The sequence below is a fragment of the Vulpes lagopus genome, chromosome 2 (assembly GCF_018345385.1).
Source record: "Vulpes lagopus strain Blue_001 chromosome 2, ASM1834538v1, whole genome shotgun sequence".
NCBI classification, from domain to species: domain Eukaryota; kingdom Metazoa; phylum Chordata; class Mammalia; order Carnivora; family Canidae; genus Vulpes; species Vulpes lagopus.
Genome location: NC_054825.1, coordinates 5,149,751 through 5,170,981, shown reverse-complemented (window position 1 = coordinate 5,170,981; position 21,231 = coordinate 5,149,751). Strand labels below are relative to the sequence as shown.

The following is a 21,231-nucleotide window of genomic DNA, read 5'->3' as shown; positions in this document are numbered from 1 at the left end:
AGTGGAACCAGTCAGATGAGCGCCCCACATGTCCACAGTTCTAGAACTGGATAGAACTGAAGTTGTGTGGTCAGGGTACATCACCGTGTGGCTCCTCTAGGTTCACCAGTGGGGACTCCAGGGCCTGTCTTTGCTCACCAGCATGTGGGTTGCCTGGCTCCTAGAAGGGATTCACTGAGTTACTTTGCTCTAAAACATTGCTTTCCTCCTCACCACCCTGCCACCCCCCATATTGAATACATTCCATAGTTTTAAGAATCTCCGTTCAGTGGGAGTGACAAGATGATCTGGGTGCAGCAAGGCTAGGCAGTAAATACTGAACTGGAATTGTTTCTCTGCAGAGAGGCCTGCCTTTGCCAAGTTGGGTCCCAGTAGGCTGAGGCTTGCTGTGTCCTGTAGTTGCAGCCTTGTTTTCCTGACTGCTGCTTCTCTGTCTTCTGAAGGACCCGGAAACTGAGGTCGTATCCAGCTGAGTGTGCAAGGCCATCGCAGGGGATGTGTGTTTTGGCAGAGAGGGTCGTTTGAACCCATTTGGTGTGGAAACTGGCTCCTGTCGCTGCTTACTCACGGGTGTCCCAGCTGCCGTGTTTCCTCTGGGTCTGGGCTGTGCTATCCTGCTGCTTCTGTGGCCACTACCCTGGTGGAGGGGAATGGGAGTTCTTCACAGAGCTGTCCCGCCCATTGCTTGTTTCTAATTGCATCAGGGCTCCTTGGCAGGACCTGGGACATAGTCTGCCTTCCAGTTGCAAGAGTGGCTGTGGACTTGTTCTGACTTCTGTACTGGGGAGGCACAGCTTGTCATATAGAGATCTCTCCCAGGCATAAGAAGGCTTTTCAGGAGCTGAGATGGACCTGGTGGCCATGGTGGGTGCCTGCCACATGGTCTGCCAATAAAGCCTGGGCACCAGGCCCTCTGGAGACTCGACTACTCACAGTAAGCACCACTGAGTGCATGAGCCTCTCCTTTAACTGTGATTTGTTTAAAAAGAAAAAAAAATAATGGTTTGTGTCATTTCTCCTACAAATTATTTTACTTCCTCATTAAGAAAGAACTATGTATTTCTGGAGGCCTGTCTGTGATGAGGCAGGGTGGGACACAGCAGGACTGAATGTGTGGGTTTTATGATCAGACTACCTGTGTTCAAATCCTGCCTCTATCACCTGCTACCTCAGTGACCTTCAACAAGTTACCCTCCTGGCTTAGCTTTCTCACTGCCTTGTTCTTGTTTCCTCCATCATGCATTTTGAAGATGAAAGTGTGTATAGTGCTGAGATTTTCATCTCATGTTTAAGGCACAGTCAATCAGCATTAGCCTTGTCTCTCATTTTTACTGAGGATTCAGTAGAGAATGGCAGATAAGATCCTGCCCTCATCGAGGAGGGTAATTATCATGTCAAATATGAGCTAAAAGTTAGTAAACTTGGATCAAAGAAAGAAAAGTGTTATAGGGAGTTTCCTCTGAGAGGTACTCTGATCACCCTGCATGGAATACCCCCAGCCTCTGTGCCCCAGGCCTGACACTCCCCACCACCTGAAATCATTGCCTATTTTTTCTTCTTTGGCTTGCTTACCTGTGGTCTCTCCCTAAAATGAGAGCTCCCTAAGTATGGCTTTGTTTATGCTGTTGCTGCTTGATTGCTGGCTCCTAGGACAGTGTGCTTGTCCACAGTACATACTTATTGCACAAACAAAAATGGCTGTGGATGTCTGCATACAGCACTTCATTTCTCAGGGGGCAGCAGAGAGGAGGAGGAGGCGTGACCAGCTGCATACATAGGTAGTTCACTTGATTCAGGGGAGGAGAGGTTTTGTGTTTGTACAGAGAAACTGGCTGGCTCTCTTACCTTAGCCCTGAATGGATTGATCATGGAAGAGGAAGGAGAGATGGGAAACAAAGACTTAGGAGTGACTGAAGCTGTGGAGGGTCATCCATGAACAGTTTTATAAAGTTAGGATCACCTTTTTGCTTCTGATTTAGTTCTTCCTCAGTTTTGTGGACATGTGAGGTGGGAAAGGAGTACGGTTCAACTCTACCTCTGGATTCAAGGTAGCTTTTTGTTAAGATTATGGTAAGTTTTAATCGTAAAGAAAAATGGAGAGAAGACGGTAACATACCTGTGGATTCCTCACTGGGCTTCCAAAGGTATCAAGCTCTGGTTGGTCTTGTTTTTATCTCTGTGTTCCTCCCCCAGATATTTTGAAGCAAATCCCAGCCGCCATAGCATGCCATTAGGATGTCTTTTCATAAGTTTGGTGGTATTCAAAGAGTGAATGACTTTGTTTCGGGAAAGGGAGGATGCGCAGAGGGGCTGGTTACCAGTCTGGTGTCTCCACTCCACCTTGGATGTTCCCGCTCCTGCTCCTGAGCTGAGGCGAAGGGCGTTTGACTCCTTAGCATGCTGTGCACGGGAGCCAATGAATGGGCGGTAATGGCTTCCAAGCGTTGTCTCGCGATGTGACTTGACTACTTGAAAGCTGGTTAAATAGATTATGTGCTTCACAAAAAGATGACTCTTGCATATAATCTGTGGTGTGGAGTGAGCAGATTTTCAAAGCAAGATGCAAAGAGACAGAAAGGTCAGAGCTTCATAATTTGTGCATTTGTAGCTTTGTTCCCCTGTGATTATATTGTTGCCCACATATCTGACAAAAGCTGCGAAAATTAAAGCTTAAATCCTATTATAGAAATGAAAAGTTTCAATGTAATTAAATTAAAATAAACACTAGGACACGAAGGTTTAGGATTTATGCCCACAAAAATGTTTTACATTAATGTTACAGCAATTGGGTAAAAAAGGAGTCAACCTGAGATTGCATTAAATTTCAAATTAGTCAGGAGCATTGGACATACTTGCAAGATGCCTTTGAGTTAAGGTGAGAGAGCTTCTGGAACACATGCTCTCATCCACATGGGCTCCTTTACACCATGGATCTGAACCTGAGAATTTTGGGAATCCTCAGTCCAGGTAACACTGCATCTTTTCCTTGTCTTTCAGGAACTGACCTTTCCATATTTCCATATTGAAAATGACCAAACCACCTGACAGATTTTCTTTAGAGCTCACAGTGTACTTACCATTGTGTCTTAAATTTTTTTTTTGCTTCTGGAAGCTAGCATAAGATTTGAAGAGTAAAGATTTGAAGACTTAGTAGCAAGATAATCCCTTTATAGTCTTGACAGTAGTTTAATACTCTTGGTGGGTTACGTTGTTTAAGCTCACTATTCATTGGCATCCATTTGTTTGTTTTTCATTTTTGGGTTTGTTTTTTTCCCCTGATGGTTGGAATCTAGCAGTGAGTATGAATGGGAAATGTGCCATTCCCTCATTTTCTGGCCATTCCCATGGCTCTTTCTTTCAATATAGCAAACAGGCTCATTTTAAACAGTGTTCGTCAGCCTCATAAAACTTCATTTGTGTTCCATTTTTGAACAATACAGAGCTTCTTCAAAATGTAGGCCTAGAGAGCTTAAATTATTTTCCTCATTCTTATTTTCAAGGTGAATGATTCTTCCAGTTATCAAGCAGAGTGAAACTCTCCTTTTTAATGGTAGAAACATTAGTTACAGCAGCCCTTTGAAATCTGAGGGCAAAGGCTCAGATACCAATGGGACTAGCTATTAGGAAATATTGAAGTCAGATTTCCAGACTATTTTTGTTGTGATTAATCTCAGTTATAAAATTTATATTTCTTAAGATCACTCTATCAATCAGCCTCTACTTTAAATTATAGAAAGAATAGCTATATGTTTAATATAGATTAAATTTATCATTTAATAATAGATTTATTAATAAAATATACTTTCTTAATGCTTCGATCCATAAACAAATCAAAATAAAAACTCTTGAGCTTCTCCACTGTTGGAAGTGGAGAGAGATTTGTCTTTATTGAAGGGATCTTAAACCCAGAGCTACTCTACAGTAATTTTGTTAACTTGAGGGATATTGTACAGGAAGCAAAATTGGAGTTGAGTGCCACAGTCATGTAATATACCGCACATATCTCATTCCAGGATGCTTTAATTAGGTGGTGTGTGATGATTTCTAAAGAATGTTACTTACTGGCTTTGAACCCGAAAGACCCATTCTTGAAATAATGGTAGAATGTGAAATCATTTTCTCCTATTCTTTAGAAAATTTTAATCCTTATCTGTAAAGTACTGTACCTTTTTCATACCTCATTCTGTATATCACTCTATATCATTAATTATATGAGTGTTTGAAAAGAGTATTTGTTAAAACAATGCAGCCTTTTATAGAGGGCTTACTGAGTCTAGGAGAGTGAACTCAATTTCACTTTCTCAATTATATCCATTTCCATTCCATTATAATTTGGTAAGCACCTGTCATGTGCTCAGGACTCTTGGTTAGCCATTTGATTCCTCTGAGAAGCTTCAGAGCCATCAGCTTAAAAATATATAATTGGAAAAGCATAATTCTCTTAATTTCCAGATAAGGGCCCAGGGGTTAAAGAGCAAGTCCTACCAATCAGCGAGGAGAATCCCGGGAAGGGTGCTGTCCACCACTGCGGTGCTGATTAAGGAGCTGTCTTGTTAGAAATCCATCACCCCACTCTGTTCTTAAAACTATTTCACACCCCACTCTATGAGTAATACAGTCTGAATACTGAATTCACTTCAAATGCCATATGGAACAAGATAAAATACAAATATGTGAATAAACGAAAACAAATGTAAACAAACTAGGCAAAAATAAGCAAAAATGTAGTGTTGTGCTCATGGTGTTTTCATACTTTTTTCTTTTGTTGTATGTGTGGGGACTCTTATCTGTGATCACATTGGTAGTGCCAGTAGTTCCTCAGGGTGTAGTTGGTCCTACCTTTATCATAGTCTGTTGATCCCTTGTTCTGTACCCACCTCAGGGTGGGCTCCTATCCCTATTGCTTAATGTTGGGAGCAAGAAGAGCAGCTATAGAAGAGGCTGCCTCGATTGTCCTGTATCTAGTCATGCTCACACAGGGCACCAGGACTGCAGGTAAGTCTCCCCAGTTCATGATTCCTTCCAAGCTCTATGAGATAAGCTCTGTACCTCCATGATATGTTACCTAAGTGACTTGACTGGGACAGTTGGAGGAGCACCAGGTCAGTCTGTCTGTCTTTCAGATTCTCCTTGAAGTCTCCTTTTTTTTTTGTTTCTCTGTTGTATAAACCGTTTCCTGAGTGCATCGACCATCCCTCAAGATGGAGTGGACTGGACCATATAGTTTTGACATTGTTTTTAACATATACATTTTATTGTCAGGGCAGTCAGGAATTTGTAGGCTTTTTGTTGTTATTTTTTGTGGGTTTTTAAAAAATCTTAGCTGGTCAATTCAATCTTGGAAGCCAATTTATTTACAAAGAATCTACCACCATGAAAACACATTGATGAAAATCTTAATCACTACGAAGGTGAGTACCCCCACTTAGGTACAACAAACATAGCTATGATGCTAAGCAACTCTAGTCTTTTCCATAAAGTGAATAAGATATAAGTTTGACAGAGCATAGTAATTCTTGATGCAGCAATCCTCAGATTTCAGTATGGTCCTGTACATTTTTAAATAAGCAAGGCTAGAATGAGCTATAGAGGTTTTAGGTTTTAGGAATGTATTGAGTGACAGATGGCAGTTACATCAAGTGATTGCAGCAAACATCCATAGTAAAAAAACACTGTATTTGCTGGACTCCATTGACCAAGACCTACTTTTTTGTCTACCTTCACCCTCCTGGTAAAAAAAATGCATACCACACCCAAGCGCTGTATATTGTCTTTTTGTTTTCTCATCCTCCACGTGGTAAGATTCTGGCCAAGGACTTGGAGACCTGTAGCATTCCTTCTGAACTTACCAAACCACCTCTTTAATGCACTTCATTCCTGGCCTGACTGGCCATTCCCACATAGTCTTCCCCAGTATTTTACTTGACTCCTTAGTTTTTTCATCTACTTGTAAATGAGACTCATTTGTGATTCTTCCCTGTTGATGGTTCTTTCATTTCTTTCTTCTGAAAAATTCTTTTTTAAAAAATATTTTATTTATTTATTCATGATAGACATAGAGAGAGAGAGAGGCAGAGATACAGGCAGAGGGAGAAGCAGGCTCCACGCTGGGAGCCCAACGCGGGACTCGATCCCGGGACTCCAGGATCACGCCCTGGGCCAAAGGCAGGTGCTAAACCACTAAGCCACCCAGGGACCCCCTGAAAAATTCTTTATTACTACAATACTAATGAGTGTTTAACTTAATTATTAAACATTTCAAAACCGGGAGATACAACATATTTGCTGCCCCATCCCTTCTTCCAAAAAGATGACAACTATTTTACTAGGTCCAGTGGCTTCATCCAGAAGATATCTTTGATCAGCTTCTTTTCACATTGCCATACACTATATATCCTGTCATGTCCTTCCAATTTCCAAGGTTCTTTTAATTTCTTTTTTTTTTTAAGGTTTTATTTATTTGAGAGAGATAATAATAGAGCCAGCATGTGCAGGAGGGGCAGAGAGAGAGGTAGAAAGAGCATCCCAAGCAGGTTCCATGAGTGTAGAGCCCAGCATGAGGCTTGCTCCCACAACCCTAAGATGATGACCTGTGCCAAAACCAAGAATTGGACACTCAGCCAATTGCACCACCCAGGTGCCCATGGATTCTTTAAATTTCAGTGTCATCTTATCAATTAAAATTCTATGGCATTGCATACCTCAAAGCTGACATGCATATTATCTCATTTCAGCACTCAGCTGAGTGGCACTGAGGAGTTTCTGACCAAAATACTTATGAAGGTGTTACCAGGTAATAGAAATAGAAACATGGTGCAGGGCAGTTGTTTTTACTTCATTTCACAAAGAGAAAATGGAGGAGAAAATCAAAAAGGAAAAGTGACATACTTAGGGTTACTCAATATGAATTGATTCTCCTGGTACTACCAGTGAGTATGACTTGTTGCATTTAAATGATACATGGAAAAATGTAATCTGCATTTGACATGTAAAGATACCTGAACCACATGTAGTTGCATGCATGGGTCATTTATCTTAAGGAGTGCTGGCTTCAGGATCAGGCACCTAATTCTGGCTTGGGTGCTTAGTGGCGCAATCCCCACACATCCCTGGTACCCCCATCTGTCAATCTGGACATAAGTACATGGCTCCTGTGATCCCTCACAGTGCTGACTGCATTTCCTGCATTTCTGTTGTTTGAAGACTTGAGGGAGAAAATCATTCGAACAAATTGAATCATGTGGGTACAGAGTTCTTAGATAGTTGAAAAATAAGATGAGTGTCTATAACAAATGAGTAACAAGCATCCCCCATTTATATAGCTCCTACTGTTTAATTCTCATTAAAAGTGTTAATCTGGATCTCAGTTCTGTGTAACAGGCTCAAGGTTATTAAATGCACTTTATGGATCATTTGTTTAATGTGACCAAACTAAAAATTAAGCAGCACATTACTCAGTGTTCATAAAACGAATGTTTTAAATGGACAAATTCATTCTCGTATTTGCATCTTGCCTTAATGTAGAGCTGTAATGGGGTTATAGACGGATATTCTATTTGGACATTTATAAGCTGATGATGCCTGTTGAATACCTTTTATAAAGATTAATATTTTTTACTTTGTGCCCATTACCAGGGCATTAATCATCATGGCTTCAGCCTGCACAGCTGAGCATGAACAGATGTCGAATTATTGCTGTCTGTAATCATAGTGGATCACACTGGGAGAGGGGCTTGTGGAAGGGTGGCTGGGACCTCTGATCCCCATAGCTCATTTGTGTGAATCTGGATCCCCTGGGCTGCCTGCCCCTTCCTGGCTGCCTGTGCGTGGCTGCCTGCATTTTCCTCATACAATGGGAAAAATCAGTGGAACTCTGCAAGCTTCCCTTGCACAACTGTTCTGGCTTCCCTGCGGGTCCTGTCTCTGCCTCGACTCACACTAACCTGGCGCTCACAAGCCCGGTGGTCACATCCATGTGAAGAGAGATCTGATAGGAGAGATCTGCTGTGGCCTTGATTCTCCTTCCAGGGCTGAACACCAGTTCATTAAAATGAGAAACCACACAGGAGGTCTTTAACATCTGTTTCCTAGTGTACTTTGAGACCATGCTGTCCAACACAAATACAATGTAAGCCACAGACACACTTTATAATTTTCTAGAGACTACATTAAAAACAAAGGACAAAGCAATTGCTGAAATTAATTTTAATGATTTATCTAAAATATCATCTCAACACAACTTCAATCTAAATATTACTAATGACATGGTTTCCATTCATTTTTTTTCCCATACTGGGTCTCTGAAATCCAGTGTATTTTTGACACCCAACAGCACATCTAAATTTTTATCACACATACTTAATCTGGATTTTGAACATTTAATAAAATTTACCACTGAAAAGTAAGTTTGCATGCCTGAATTGTTCCATTACAGTGTTTCCAGTAAGCAAGTATAATTTTTTTTTTTTACTTTTATGTTTTAATGTCTTCAAAATTAACTGAATTTGAAAATTCTGTTCCTCAGTGGTACCAGCTATACTTCAAGCATTCACTGGCTGCCCTATTGGGCAGTGCAGCTCTGAGGCATTCCTCTTTGGTACCTCTGTTGAAAAGGCTGACTTCGTATAATGATATTATTTCTATTACTGTTATTGGCAGCTCCCATTTATTGAATGCACAAATTATATCATCTGATTCTTGCAGGGAAACTCAAAAGGTAAAGACATAGCCCCATTTGGCAGATAAAGGCTTATAGAGTATAGGTAACTTGCCTAAGATCCAAAGAAAATTGTAAGCAGGGTGGATTTTATCATTTCCTAATGTGGTGGGTAAACTGAACCATCGTGAGAGTAAAATCTTTCCCAAGATTGAAGATTGACCCACGTTCCTAGGCTTCAGTCAGATATTTATTGTAGCTATTTTCCAAGTGGTTATGTGGGGCTGGTTTATTTAAAATGAGTTTTCTGTTAGAAATGCAAAGGTTTATTTGTTTGTTTGTTTTGGGGCGGGGGGATTGTCGGTTTCCCAGGCCATCTGTCATGAACTTAATTGGACTATTTCTCTACCATTGATCATGGTAGAGAAGTGTCACTCTGTTCATGGGGAAGGGTATTCAGGACATTGAGCTGGGACATTCAGAATATGACAGGAGATTCTTCTTTCTCAGCTGCCAGAGATGGCATTTGATGCTTTAAAATTCTGCTTTGCAGGTATGAATGTGTGTTTGGTGTGTGTGCATGTAGTGTGTAAGTATGTGTGTTGTGTAGTGTATATATGTGATGTGTATGGTGAGCTGTGTAGTGAGTCGTGTGTGTTTGTGGTGTGAGCGTGGTGTGTGAGTGTGTGTGGTATACTTTCTTCTGTGCTCTACGTTTTTTGTTTCAACTTGATGGTAAAATTTGAGAGACTTGGGTGTCACTTAGACCTTGTGCCCCATGACTTCTTGAAGAAGTCGGAAGTAGCTGAAATGTGGAGTAAGCGATGGTCTTTGAGAGATGACGTTGGGGAACTTGTGTCACTTGTGCCCTGGCGGGGGCAGTTAAACAGCTTAGACAGCACTGGGAGGCAGACTGGCTTCCTGCCGCACATCTGTCACTCCATACTGTGCACCTGGAATTGCACGTGACCCACACCAGCTCTTGTACATGAGTCTGCATGTGCGCGTGCATCCCTGCACACTCCTGTCCAACTGCCTTGGACACTGTCCTGTGAAAAGGAAGAGAGAACTTGTTATGATGCTGTCTTCCCTCTGATGTCTTCCGAGGACAGGACAGGGCGGCTCGGACCAGGTCCCTCCTTACCACCACACAGGAGCCAAGCGTTGTGGTTTACAGACCACGAACAAGTCCTGTGTGTGACAGCTGTCCTGCTAGGAGGAGCTCACATGCACACACAATCAGGTCTTAGTTTACATGTGGGAGCTCCTCTTCTTGAGTGGGAACAAGACCTCTGCTCTCATGGAGATTGCATCCCAGCAAGGACCATATAACCAGTCATCACGGATGGTGGTCCATGTACCAGGCATCTGGGGCCCTTCTGCGTGCAGATCTGTCCCTGGGCCATGTTGGGGCCTGCAGATCACGGGTCACCAACAAGATGTGCTGATTGCTTTGCCTCCACCTTTGGTCCTCCCGGCCTCTCAAGGTCTCTGGAGCATTGCCTTTCTTCCTGGGAGCTGGGGCCGTGTTTCTGAAGGGTGCTGCTGCCCTGTGATCCTCTGCCTTGGGAGCCTGCATGAGATGCCTGGTGAGGTCAGCGAGGTCTGCGGAAAGCCTGGGCACCTTGGCAGCCTGTCTCTGGAGCTCTGCTCTGGGGCTGGGAGGTGGTGGTCCTTTACACTGGAGTGTCGGGCTGTTTTCATAAAGTCCTTCTGCCAGCATTGACTCCTTCTATCCTCCTTCCAAGGAAGTGTGCTACTCCCCATTCCCCACTTTACCGTTACCAGCCTTGGGTGGGGAGGGTGACGAAGGATAGATGAACTACGGTTCTCCTGTGGATACTGGAAACGTCCACCTTGAGGTTGCAGGTCCATCAGGAGGATTATTTTTGTGTTTTTGCGGGGAGCTAAGGCAATGAAATGTCTTTCCGTGTGACAAAATGGCAATGAAGTTTCCAAAAAGTTTTGTCATTTCTCATCAAGAGAAGCTGGATAACAAACAAGTGCAGCTAACACACGGACCCCTGGTTTGGGGAGAAGGTGGGCGTTCCCGCCAGGTAGCTGAAGATGGCTGACAGCATCTCCTGCCGAAGATGAACAGGGCAGCTGTCACTTCTTCACCCTGGAGTAATTCTGACAAATGACACTAACACACTCAATTACCTCTGGGAACGGTGAAGTCAACAACTGCCTGTCCAGGATGACAGATAAATCGGGTGGCAAGAGATCGATTTTGGCCAGGGCATCTGGGTCCCAGAGACTGGAGGGACATGTCTGCTATCTCTGAGTCCAGACTGTGTTCCTCTGATTTTCTAAGACTGTTCACAGACACACTCCTCCTCCCAACCTGGACTGGCCTTCTACCTCTGTTGGGTTCCTCTTATGCTTGTTTTGCCCAGCGACATTTGTTGTCCTTTATCGTATTGTCAGGGTCCAGGGCTTCATAGCCCCAACTTCTCCCTCTGATCTAGATGTCTTGGAAATCTGACCTACCTCCAAGATGGTGGCAGTGATAGGGATGACCCAGTGAGCAGGGGTGACCGAGGGCTTGTCCCCCAGGTGAGGGTTGTCAAGCTGGGTGATGTGTTTCAGCAGAAGGGATTGAAGACCGTCATCCTGGAGATGTCCTGCCGAGTGCTGTGAGGATGGACGCAGGCATGATTGGACCCGCACAGGATTGCCAGGAGACCTTCCCAGCCTGTTGGATTCTAGGAGGTGGCTGTGTAGTCTTTATGCTGGATGTGGTCTTGTGGTTCAGGTTAGCATGTCAAGAGCTACTGAGGGCAAATGTCATTTGTGAGCATTGGGTTTCTATAGAAAAGACACTGGGCTTGGGGTGCTTGTAGGATTCATGTGTTTGGTGGGTCAGCATTTGGAACTGATGCATTTTCAGGCTGGCTTCCCTGCCATGGGTAATTTTCTTGTGGCATTTCCCTTGGACCGTTTTGGTTCTTCATGCTCCTACACCGATGGCAGGTCTCGGGTCTTTGGAGCACTTCCCTTGTGAGTTTATGGGGATGTGGTATTTGGGGAGATGCTCTCCATGGGAATCTGACTTCATCCATTGGCATCACAGGGAGGGTTGGCTGAGTAGGTAAGGGAATCACGTGAGGGCACCTGACATCCATGAACACAGACATGGAGGGCCATGATCCCCATAGGATAGGACCTCTTCATGTGTTCTGTGTCTCCCTCCCTGACCACTGTTAATTCCTGATATTAAGCCATAAGGTGAGCCTGGCCTCCATCCAGAAGATGCACAGCATGTCAGCACCTCATGCATTACATATTGGCTATTCTAATTGTCAGAAGTAAAATCATTGAATCACTGAAGAAAACTCTTTCTGGAAAAATGGAATTGCTATTAGTCTTTTTCGGAGGATAAGTCAAAAGGGGTTTGAAAAAGCCTTGGTATGAGCTTCCCATATGTGGTTCCCTGGAAGTAGGTGGAACAGAAGGGTTTGTGCTATTTCAGCATCCTTGTGGCTCCCACCTGCACTCCTGGACCTTTATCACTGTGTGGTCCTTGGGGAAGTCTTCTAAGTGGGTATCAGCATGCCTGCAAGAACCATTTCAATGTTGCATGCTCCATTTTTTCTTACATTAAAAAAAATTCAGGAAACATTAGTGCAAAACATGCTTTTATGTGTCATTAACGTAAGCCCTAAAATGTAAAATCTTAAAACAAGCTAAGTATATCTAATGTTTCAGAGCTCTGCCGTCTTCTCTCTCGTGCTCTGCATTTTAAAGGGAGCAGCGGTGGCTGGGCCGGTTTTGCCAGCAGAACTAGGGTGGTAAGCACAGATAGTTCATGTTAGAGGGAGGATGATACTGGAGTCAAATGTGATTTCCCAACTGGAAGAGACCATTAGTAATTGCATTTTTGTCTTTAGTCTCCTTTGTGTTTGTTTCCTTATTGCTCTTTAATTTTCTGAACATTCTTTTCTCTGCTCCTATCTAAAAAAACAAACAAAAACCTGGTAGTTCTTTGGTCCTTACACTCCAGTGTCCCCCCTATTCCACGGCCATGCTCTTGGGGGCTACGTCTATGTCGCTTATTTCCATTTTTCACCCCTGCTCACTCAGCCATTCCTGGAAGCTGCCACGTGGGGCCTGTGTGCCTCTAACTGCCACATCCCAAACCTATTATGTTTCACCCATTCTTGCCGCCATGTTTGGCCATGTTGTCCACTCTGTCCTCCCTTGTTTGGGTGACGTCATTTGTCTCTGCCTCCACATCCCTGATCCCTCCACCTTTGTGTCCTGTGCATCTCCTGTTCTAGTACCTACATTCAGATGGTCACAAGTGTTCTACTTATTCTTCACATTCCTTTTGATGGTCCTTTTGGCTTTCATTACTGCCTTGAGGCTGATGATTCTTTAATCTGTCTTTCTAAGCCAGAAATAATGTGTAGAACCCTCCTTCCATTTGCCTAGTAGAGGGGGCTACTTGGGCATCCAGCCAACAATTCAAAACTCAACGTGTCCAAAACAATCCGGATCCTTTTCTCCTCCTGTTTAAAATACACTTGTTTTTCTCATTTCCTTTCTGTGGGTGGCATCACATGGCTCCTTGGCTCCTAGGATGCTGGGCATTGGGTTTGACTCTCCCTTTTCTGCCACCTTCCACCCCCAAGCGCCGTGTCCATCCAGCCTGCCTCTGGTATTGTCTGTTCAAGGCCTCTTTCAAACTCACCACTGCACTTGAAGTCAGGCCTTTGCTTTTTCTCACCTGGACGATCACTGGAGCTACCTGGTTTCTCTGCCTCCTATCCCCACTGCCATCCCCATGCACCATCCCAGAGAGTCTCTAGCCTTTCAGTCTGATCACATCTCTTTCCCATCAGCATGTCTGATTTCTCAGCTTCCTACTACTTCAGCCACCATTTTCATGCTGGTATCCAAGTGCCTGTATGGCCTTTTATCCTGACCCTCGCATTGCCCCCACCCCCTGCAGCAGTGCGTGTGCCTCTCGAATGTGCCATAGGCTCCTGCCTGCCTGATTTTGTGTACAGATTTCCCATTCCTTCACTGCCTGCCCCATGTGCGAAATTGTGATTCCTCTTGCTAGCCGGTGAAGGAGGCCTTCCTGACTCTCATCTCCTGGCTCAGTGCTTGTTCACCAAGGCTCCCTCCTTTACACGCCTGTGCAATAATTAGCATAGGGGTCTGAGAAGCCAGAGAGGCTGTGGCTCCTCACTTGGATCTGTGTTACGTCATAAGAGCAAGTACCTTGTCCTGAGCATCTAACTAGGCCCAGGTCTTTGTTACTTAACCTTGTAGGAGTACATTGTACCGCAAACCTGTGGGTAGCTAATGCCATGTGTCCATGTTAGGGATGAACAATCGGAGAGCTAACATGAGCTGTTCACGATGGCCCTGCTAGTGCAAAGTGCAAGTGGGGAATTGAGTTGGTTATGACTTGGCTTGAGCTCAGAAACCTTTACTAGGCATATGGAAATAGAAGGAAGCCATGCTTTAGCCCTCCTGTGGAGAAACAAGAGTAGCTGCAATTAAAATACTTTTTGTTGTAACTAGTATTTCTTTTAAAGCTATAAATTGAATTTATAATTCAGCACAGAAAACTAGCCAAAACCCCCCAACATGTACATTTGTGTTTATATCTATGCGCATACTCTGTGTGCAGCATGCTGATGCATGTCTGTGGATTATCATTGTATATTGTATTTGCAAGGAGAAACACACCTAGATGTGTGCTTGTGTATAACGAATTCACAGAGCAGGATAAGTGATTTCCGCACATCCAGCCCTCTGACCCTCTCCAGCTGTCAGTTTCACATTTGGAGGAAAGTAAATGTAACATGCTTGAAAACAAGGTAACGTGCTAAGAACACAAGCTTCTAGCAAGTAGAGTTGCGTCTTGGTGGGTCTCCTGCTGACTGGCAGCCCCATGTCCCCTGCAGACTGCAGAGAGATCCTGCTTCCCATGATGACGGATCAGCTCAAGTACCATCTAGAGAGACAGGAAGACCTGGAGGCCTGTTGCCAGCTGCTCAGCAACATCCTGGAGGTTCTGTACAGGAAGGATGTGGTGAGTGAGGGCTGTGTTTGCTCAGGCTGCCTCTGCGGGCCCGGGGGGTGGTGGTGGTGGTCCTCTAATGATCCACAAAAGCCCCCGCCTCACTGCACAGAGGTGCATTGGATTCAAAAGGAATGATCTTAATTTTAAAGGTTAGCGCCTCTCTCTCTCTCTCTCTCTGCTGAGTGGTACCCTTAAACCGTTTTTTATTTATGTATAAAGTGTCATTCTAATACTAAAATGTCTATTCTTCCAAGTTAAAAATCTAAGTTTTTCCTGTGCCTTCTCAAGTGAATGCCTCCCCGGGACAGATTTTGGTCCTTAAGGTCAGAAAAATCACTTTGATGATCAGAATTAAAAATAAACAAATGGAGGGTAATTATCTACATTCTTTATTGTCAGTGCTCATTTTACTTTATTTTTATTGCCAATGCCTATTTTACTTTATTTTTAAAAAATTTTATTTATTCGAGTGTGAGCGAGCTTGAGAGAGAGGGAGAGAGAGAAGAGCAAGCATGCACATAAGAGTGGGGTGGGGAGCAGCAGAGGGGGAGGGAGAAGTAGATTGACTCCCTGCTGAGGGCAGAGCCAGATGCAGGACTCGATCCCAGGACTCTGAGATCATGATCTGGGCTGAAAGCAGACTCTTAACTGACTGAACCGCCCAGGTGCTCTCAATTCTTATTTTAATATAAAGTAAAATATGCACAGTTTTTTTGTTTGTTTTAAGTTTTTTGTATTTCTGAGTTTTGAGAAAAATGGCTCTTCCTCTTTTCCCACGTTCCTCTTCCCACAGGTAATTTCCCTCTGCGCTTTTTTTACCTAGTTTTTTTTTTTCTTTTCCTCTTTTAAAAAATATTTTTAAAATTTATTCACAAGAGACACAGAGAGAGAGGCAGAGACATAGGAAGAGGGAGAAGCAGTCTTCCTTCGAGGAGCCTGCTGGAGAATTCGATTCTAGGACCCTGGGATCACAATCTGTCCAAAAGCAGATGCTCAATGACTGAGCCATGCAGGCACCCCATTTTTTCCTTTTAAATGGTATTTCCTTTTGTATTGTAAATTTAATGTTGAGTCCATTAACTTTTTTTCTTAATCAGAAGTTGTTATAAGTGCATATGGAACATCTGACCTTATGGCTTCCCATCCCCGCATGCCCCTCATACACATTTGTCCACACTTGTGCACATGTGCAAACATGCGTGAACTCACTGATTCTCCAGGTGTGTCTGGAACGGCGTACAGATCCTTGTCCATCTACCTGTACCTCCAGCAGAAAACACATGGGCCAGGTTTTTAAGGTCAATAGGGCTTACTCTTTGCTCTGCCCTGCATGGTCTCTGGATACCTTCCCAGTCAACACACGCCCATGCCTGTCCTTCCCACTTCCTTCCCGCATGGGCACAGTCTCTCAGAGCCTGGTTAGTACCATCAAAGAAAGAGATTGTATTAAATCACTTCCTAGCAAAGGTGGCTGGGTGCATCGGCTCTTCCAGGGGAGCTGCCTTTGAAAGGTGTTAGAAGCCTTAATCCAACAGCTGGTCCGCGCGGCCCCATGGCAGGGCTTTCCCTTTCTATGAAGGGGGGAAGTTTGGGAGTGAAGTGGTGGTAGGGCTCATCCTCGTGGTGGAGGGGGTGCCTGCCCGGGCCAGTGTGTGAGCATCTAGAGAACATATTGAACAAGTTCCAAGTTCATGAAGAAGAATCAAGAATCCCATCACATTCAAAATAAAAGAGCAAGTTTTTACTGATGGAAAAATCTGTGGCGCTGTGAATTTGTCCTGAAATAAATACATTGTATTCCCAGCGATTATTCCCCAGGTTATTCAGACTTGAAATGCAGAACAATCTACGGTTGCTCTCTGCCTGCTTTCCATTTACAAATGGACAAGTATCTCTGGGAAACTAATTGGTGGGCTAATCAGGGATCATAAACATTATATTGTTTAAACAAATTTGTTTTATTTTTAAGGTTTGCTTAAATTAAATTACTGTGATTACATAACAAATTATCATTAATGGACTATAATTAATAAGATGCCTTGTGTTTTCTTTGTGAAGGCTTTTGCCTTTGACAAGGGCCATTCTTCATCTCGTTAAGGGTTATAATTGATTTACTTTTTACAGGGTAAATGGATTCAGTGACAACCACCAGGGCTTGCATGTTAATGATTGTCTTAGGTGTTGGTTTTCACTGATGTGTCTTCCTCCAGGGGCCAACTCAGAGGCATGTCCAAATAATCATGGAGAAACTTCTCCGGACAGTGAACCGAACCGTCATTTCCATGGGGCGGGATTCCGAACTCATTGTAAGTGCTCAGTGACGTACGCTTGGGTGTGTGAATGTGGCTGACAGCATCTTTCTCAGGCATGTCACTTACTCTGATGCTTGAAAATCCACCTGGTCCCTTTCCCACTGCCTTTTGACAGTAAAATTATTTTACTACTTTGTAGCATGCAGCTAATGTGCATTTATTTACAATCTGGTTTATAAAATATATGCTGATTTTCCCCCACGATTCCAGAAGCAAGTATCAAAGTAGAAGGGTCAGCAAACCAACATTTTGGAGACAGAAAAATTTGATTCTAGTTTATTCATAATTTACTTTTAGCAAAGGATATGTATTTTCTTCTCAGTCTTTTATTCTTCTGACAGTTTAGTTCTACGTATTTACATTTAAGATGCCGTTAATAAAATTTTATGAAGGACCTTAAAAAGTAATTGAGGTGCTCCAACCCAGCTATTTTATTGTCTACTCTGATATATAGTTAATGTTTCCTTTCTACAGATGACTGAGGCTTGCAATGACATTTGTGATTTCTTTTTTTCCAAGAAAGTTGTAATAATAATTTAGACAGTTTTTCAAGTTTTGTATTATAAGGCTCTTCCCCACGCCCCAGAGTTTTCCAACTCTCCCTCCCTACCATTATTCTTAAGTTCGTTTTTTTCGACAAAAGATGCACACATAGATCCCTCTTAATTCTTTTCATTTCTAGTGTACGTTACTATGTCACTAAGTTTGGTTGATGGCATTTCCAGAAAGAATTTTTTTTTTCAGATCCAGGAACAAAACATCCAGTTAAAGAGTTTTCACTGGCAACTAGACTAGCAACACTGGTCCTCCTTGTGTGACCACAGTTCTCTCTGCATATCCTGGGAAGGGGACGAGGAAGGTGACGCATGTGTCTGTTCAGGCAGCAGGGCAGGAACATAGGTAGCACTGGAACTGTTTGGTTTCTGTGGCTGGCCTCAGTAAAGGATGCGGTTTTAGGTGAAATCACAGATGGATAGCACAGAAGTGGGACAGTGGCTGCCTTACTATTTTCCCATCCAGTAAAACAGCCTACTTTATGCTTCAGAGTTTCAGCATGTGTTATGTTCAGATTTTTCCTTTTTAAGGTATGTCTCATTTAGGTTTGGACGATCACATGTATGAATTAGGAAATAAGATATTTTCCTTGTAAGTTGGCTTTATTTGCAGTGGACTTTTCCATTTTTCTGCCATAGTGGATTTGTCTACCTTATCACGTGCTTTTCTGTAATCTTAACACCTTTGTACAGGTGGGTGGAGACTGGGCCCCATGGAGTAAGATGTGAGGTATCTCCAGGATCACCCCTAGGGGCTGGTGTTCCTGTCTTCTTGGAGTGTTATCTGGGTGTCCTTGGACCACTCTCATGTTGTGGAATGCTGCGGGGCTCTGAGGTGGGATGGATGATGTGTGGCTTGAAGTTGAACCAGGTTTGGTGCCATCCTCTTAAGATGACCCCTATTGGAATGGGCTGGAGTACAGAGGTGGGGGTGAAATGATGGCATTGTTGGGTTTTAGGGAGTAAGTGATGGGCACTGGTAATGCAGTGTCCAGTGTGGGGACAGTGAACTGAGGAGATAGTTCTAGGGTTAGGGGTCTAACCCTAACATAGTGTTTACTTGGGTCATCCCTTGCTGGGAAACTGGGTTGAGGAGGACAAGGAGGAACTCATACAATTTTGGATGGTGCTTGGAATGTGGAGAGATTGTAAGGTGTTCTAGAAGAAGGTAGACCAGACCATGTGGTCCCCAGATGCCTTTGGGAAAGTTCTCCTCTCAGGCATGATGCCCATAGTGGTAATCATGATGGCAGCACGTTACCAAGTACATATTTCTGTGTGGCCACTGTGCAATGAATGAGAAGATTCTTGTTTAATTCTCAACTTTACCATGTATTTGCAATTGCAGAAGATGTCCTGCAGAGGCTTAAGATGTGGTTCTAGATCCCAGCACTGGCATGGAAGCTATGATTTGGGGCCTTGGTTTGGTGCCGCAGCTGGTTCTCCTAGACTTTTTTGTAATACTGATACTCATGCTACTGATCTCAGTGGTGTCCAGGAGGTATCAAAGGGGACTGTGAATTGCTTCTAGGTTTTCATCCCTACCATCCCTAACTAGGGAGGCAGCTGTCCAGAGAAGTAGGTAAGCAGCTTTCAATTTAAGACCTTTCCATGATCTCTATGGGCCACACGTTGGGATCTCCTGGAGGTAGAAGGGAGGATTGAGTGCCCCTTTCCTGATGGGCTTGGAGGAACGCTTAGGAGTTCCTTAGGAAGAGCCCATGTTCTAAGAAGAGGGTATGACAGTGATGACCCACACTCAGTCTTACCCAGCAGTCAGCAGGGGTTCAAGGCACTGTGTGGGAATGGGGATACAGAGCATGTCCAGGCCCATTTCCCACCATCCCGACTTTGTCCTACAGAAGTCTCTAGAAGTGGAAGGGGGTTTAGGTCCTAAGCTGATTGCCCCCAGTTCCAACATCTTCAAAATCTATAAAAGGAGTTCAGAGATTCCTTTTGTACAACCGACGAGGCTGTCATGGAAAGAATCTCAAAAGAAAAAAAAAAAGATTCTGAATAAGCTGTAATTACTCAGTGAGCAACAACAACAGCATCAAGATGTTTTTATGAAGGACGATTACCTTTTAAAATGAATTACCTAGAAGAATCTTTAAGTCATCAAGGAGCCCTTGTGATGTCCACAGAGTGGGAAGACGGAAATGCTGCTCTGCTTGGTGTGCTAACCTTGCCTTTCCAATTTGCTCAGATGTAGATTTATGCCTTAGCTTCTTAATGTCACTGTTGTTGCTCTGTGAATTTAGATTAGAGGAAGATCTGGGGAAAAAATGTCTCTGACAAGGTGGAGAACAAACTCAATCAGTGGACCTTCTAGAGTAGAAGAAGAGTGGAGAATGGTCTACAGACCCGCTCCGGGTAAGCGGTGATAGCGCAGTGCAGCACAGAGATTACAGTCCCTCTGTGCTTGCTGCTCGTTGTTGCATAAATGGAATGGGAATTGTGTAACTATGAATCAGCTTAAGGATTCTGAGTAATCACTGGAAATGGCTTTAAAAATTAAAGTGATTAAAAATGTTGAATAGTTATGCTTCATGTAATGATCTATTCCACGATTTTGTCAACAATCATATCCGGAATGTGGCCTCTCCTTCCATCGGAATGTTATTAGTTGGGAATGCTCTTGTGGGCTGACAGTTTTCCTATCTATTTATGTATGGAATTGAGAAATGAGGGACTTACCATGTCACTGGAGAAGCTGTGATGTACAGTGTGAGCCTTGTCTTTTTTTGTAATATTTAATTAATTTCTTTATTTGAGAGAGAGCACGAGCAGGGGAGCGGCAGGCAGCGGGAGAGGGAGAAGCAGACTCCCTGCTGAGCAGGGAGCCCGATGCAGGGCTCGATCCCAGGACCCTGAGATCATGACCTGAGCTGAAGGCAGATGCTTAACCAACTGAGCCACCCAGGCGCCCCAAGCCTTTTCTTTTATCTGTATCTGTGGTATTTCCTAAACACTGTACAGCTGATTGTATATTGTTTGTTTTAGTTCATTTTATACCTTTCAGCATTCTCTGTGAAATGAGCTATTGAAATGCATCTCATGCATAGGATAAAAATGTGCCATAATCCTAAGTGTCATACTTTTTTAACAAATAAAATTGCATCTGGCAAGTATAGAATCATAGATCTTATGAATGCCTGAAACAGGCCCTAACCCAGAAGCCTCGTGGTAACCTTGCCACAGCGTTGAGATGCCATTTTATCTTTATTCCATTGTGATCTAGTACTCAGGAATAATTAAGTGAAATGCTTAGTTTTATATTGTCTGATTTCAAAATCTATGTTTCTCTTCTCTTTTGGAAATTTTCAAGATCTTTGTTATGGAAAATGGTTCTGAGCCGGTTCAGAGTCATTCTGGGTTAGCTGCTCTTGTCTTGTATACAGATGGCATGACCTGCCTTCTGGTGGGTGACCCCCTGCCCCTCCCCCCCATGCATGTGTCTTTGCTGGAATAAAGCGATTGTTTACAAAGCTGGGTTGAGATAAGACCACATGAGTAATCCACAGGGATGTGCCTTCTCCTGTGATATTAGGTGCTGCTGCTTCTCCCAAGTGATGAGATTCACATTCTGTTAACGGGTCCTTTAAAAATGTAATAGAGTGATAAGGCCTTTTAAAGATTTTTCTATGGCCTGAATACCCACCAGAA

General features: G+C 43.5%; 1 protein-coding gene across 2 annotated transcripts in view; it reads left to right on the top strand.

Moving 5' to 3' along the window:
• The window catches only part of DOCK1 (dedicator of cytokinesis 1), a 497,787-nt gene that overhangs the window by 177,458 nt on the left and 299,098 nt on the right, over positions 1-21,231 (top strand). For both annotated transcript variants that reach the window (XM_041744687.1, XM_041744686.1), the window contains exons 26-27: positions 14,581-14,708; positions 16,910-17,005. In XM_041744687.1, coding sequence (XP_041600621.1) covers positions 14,581-14,708; positions 16,910-17,005 — 224 coding nt within the window. The remainder of the gene's footprint in view (positions 1-14,580; positions 14,709-16,909; positions 17,006-21,231) is intronic.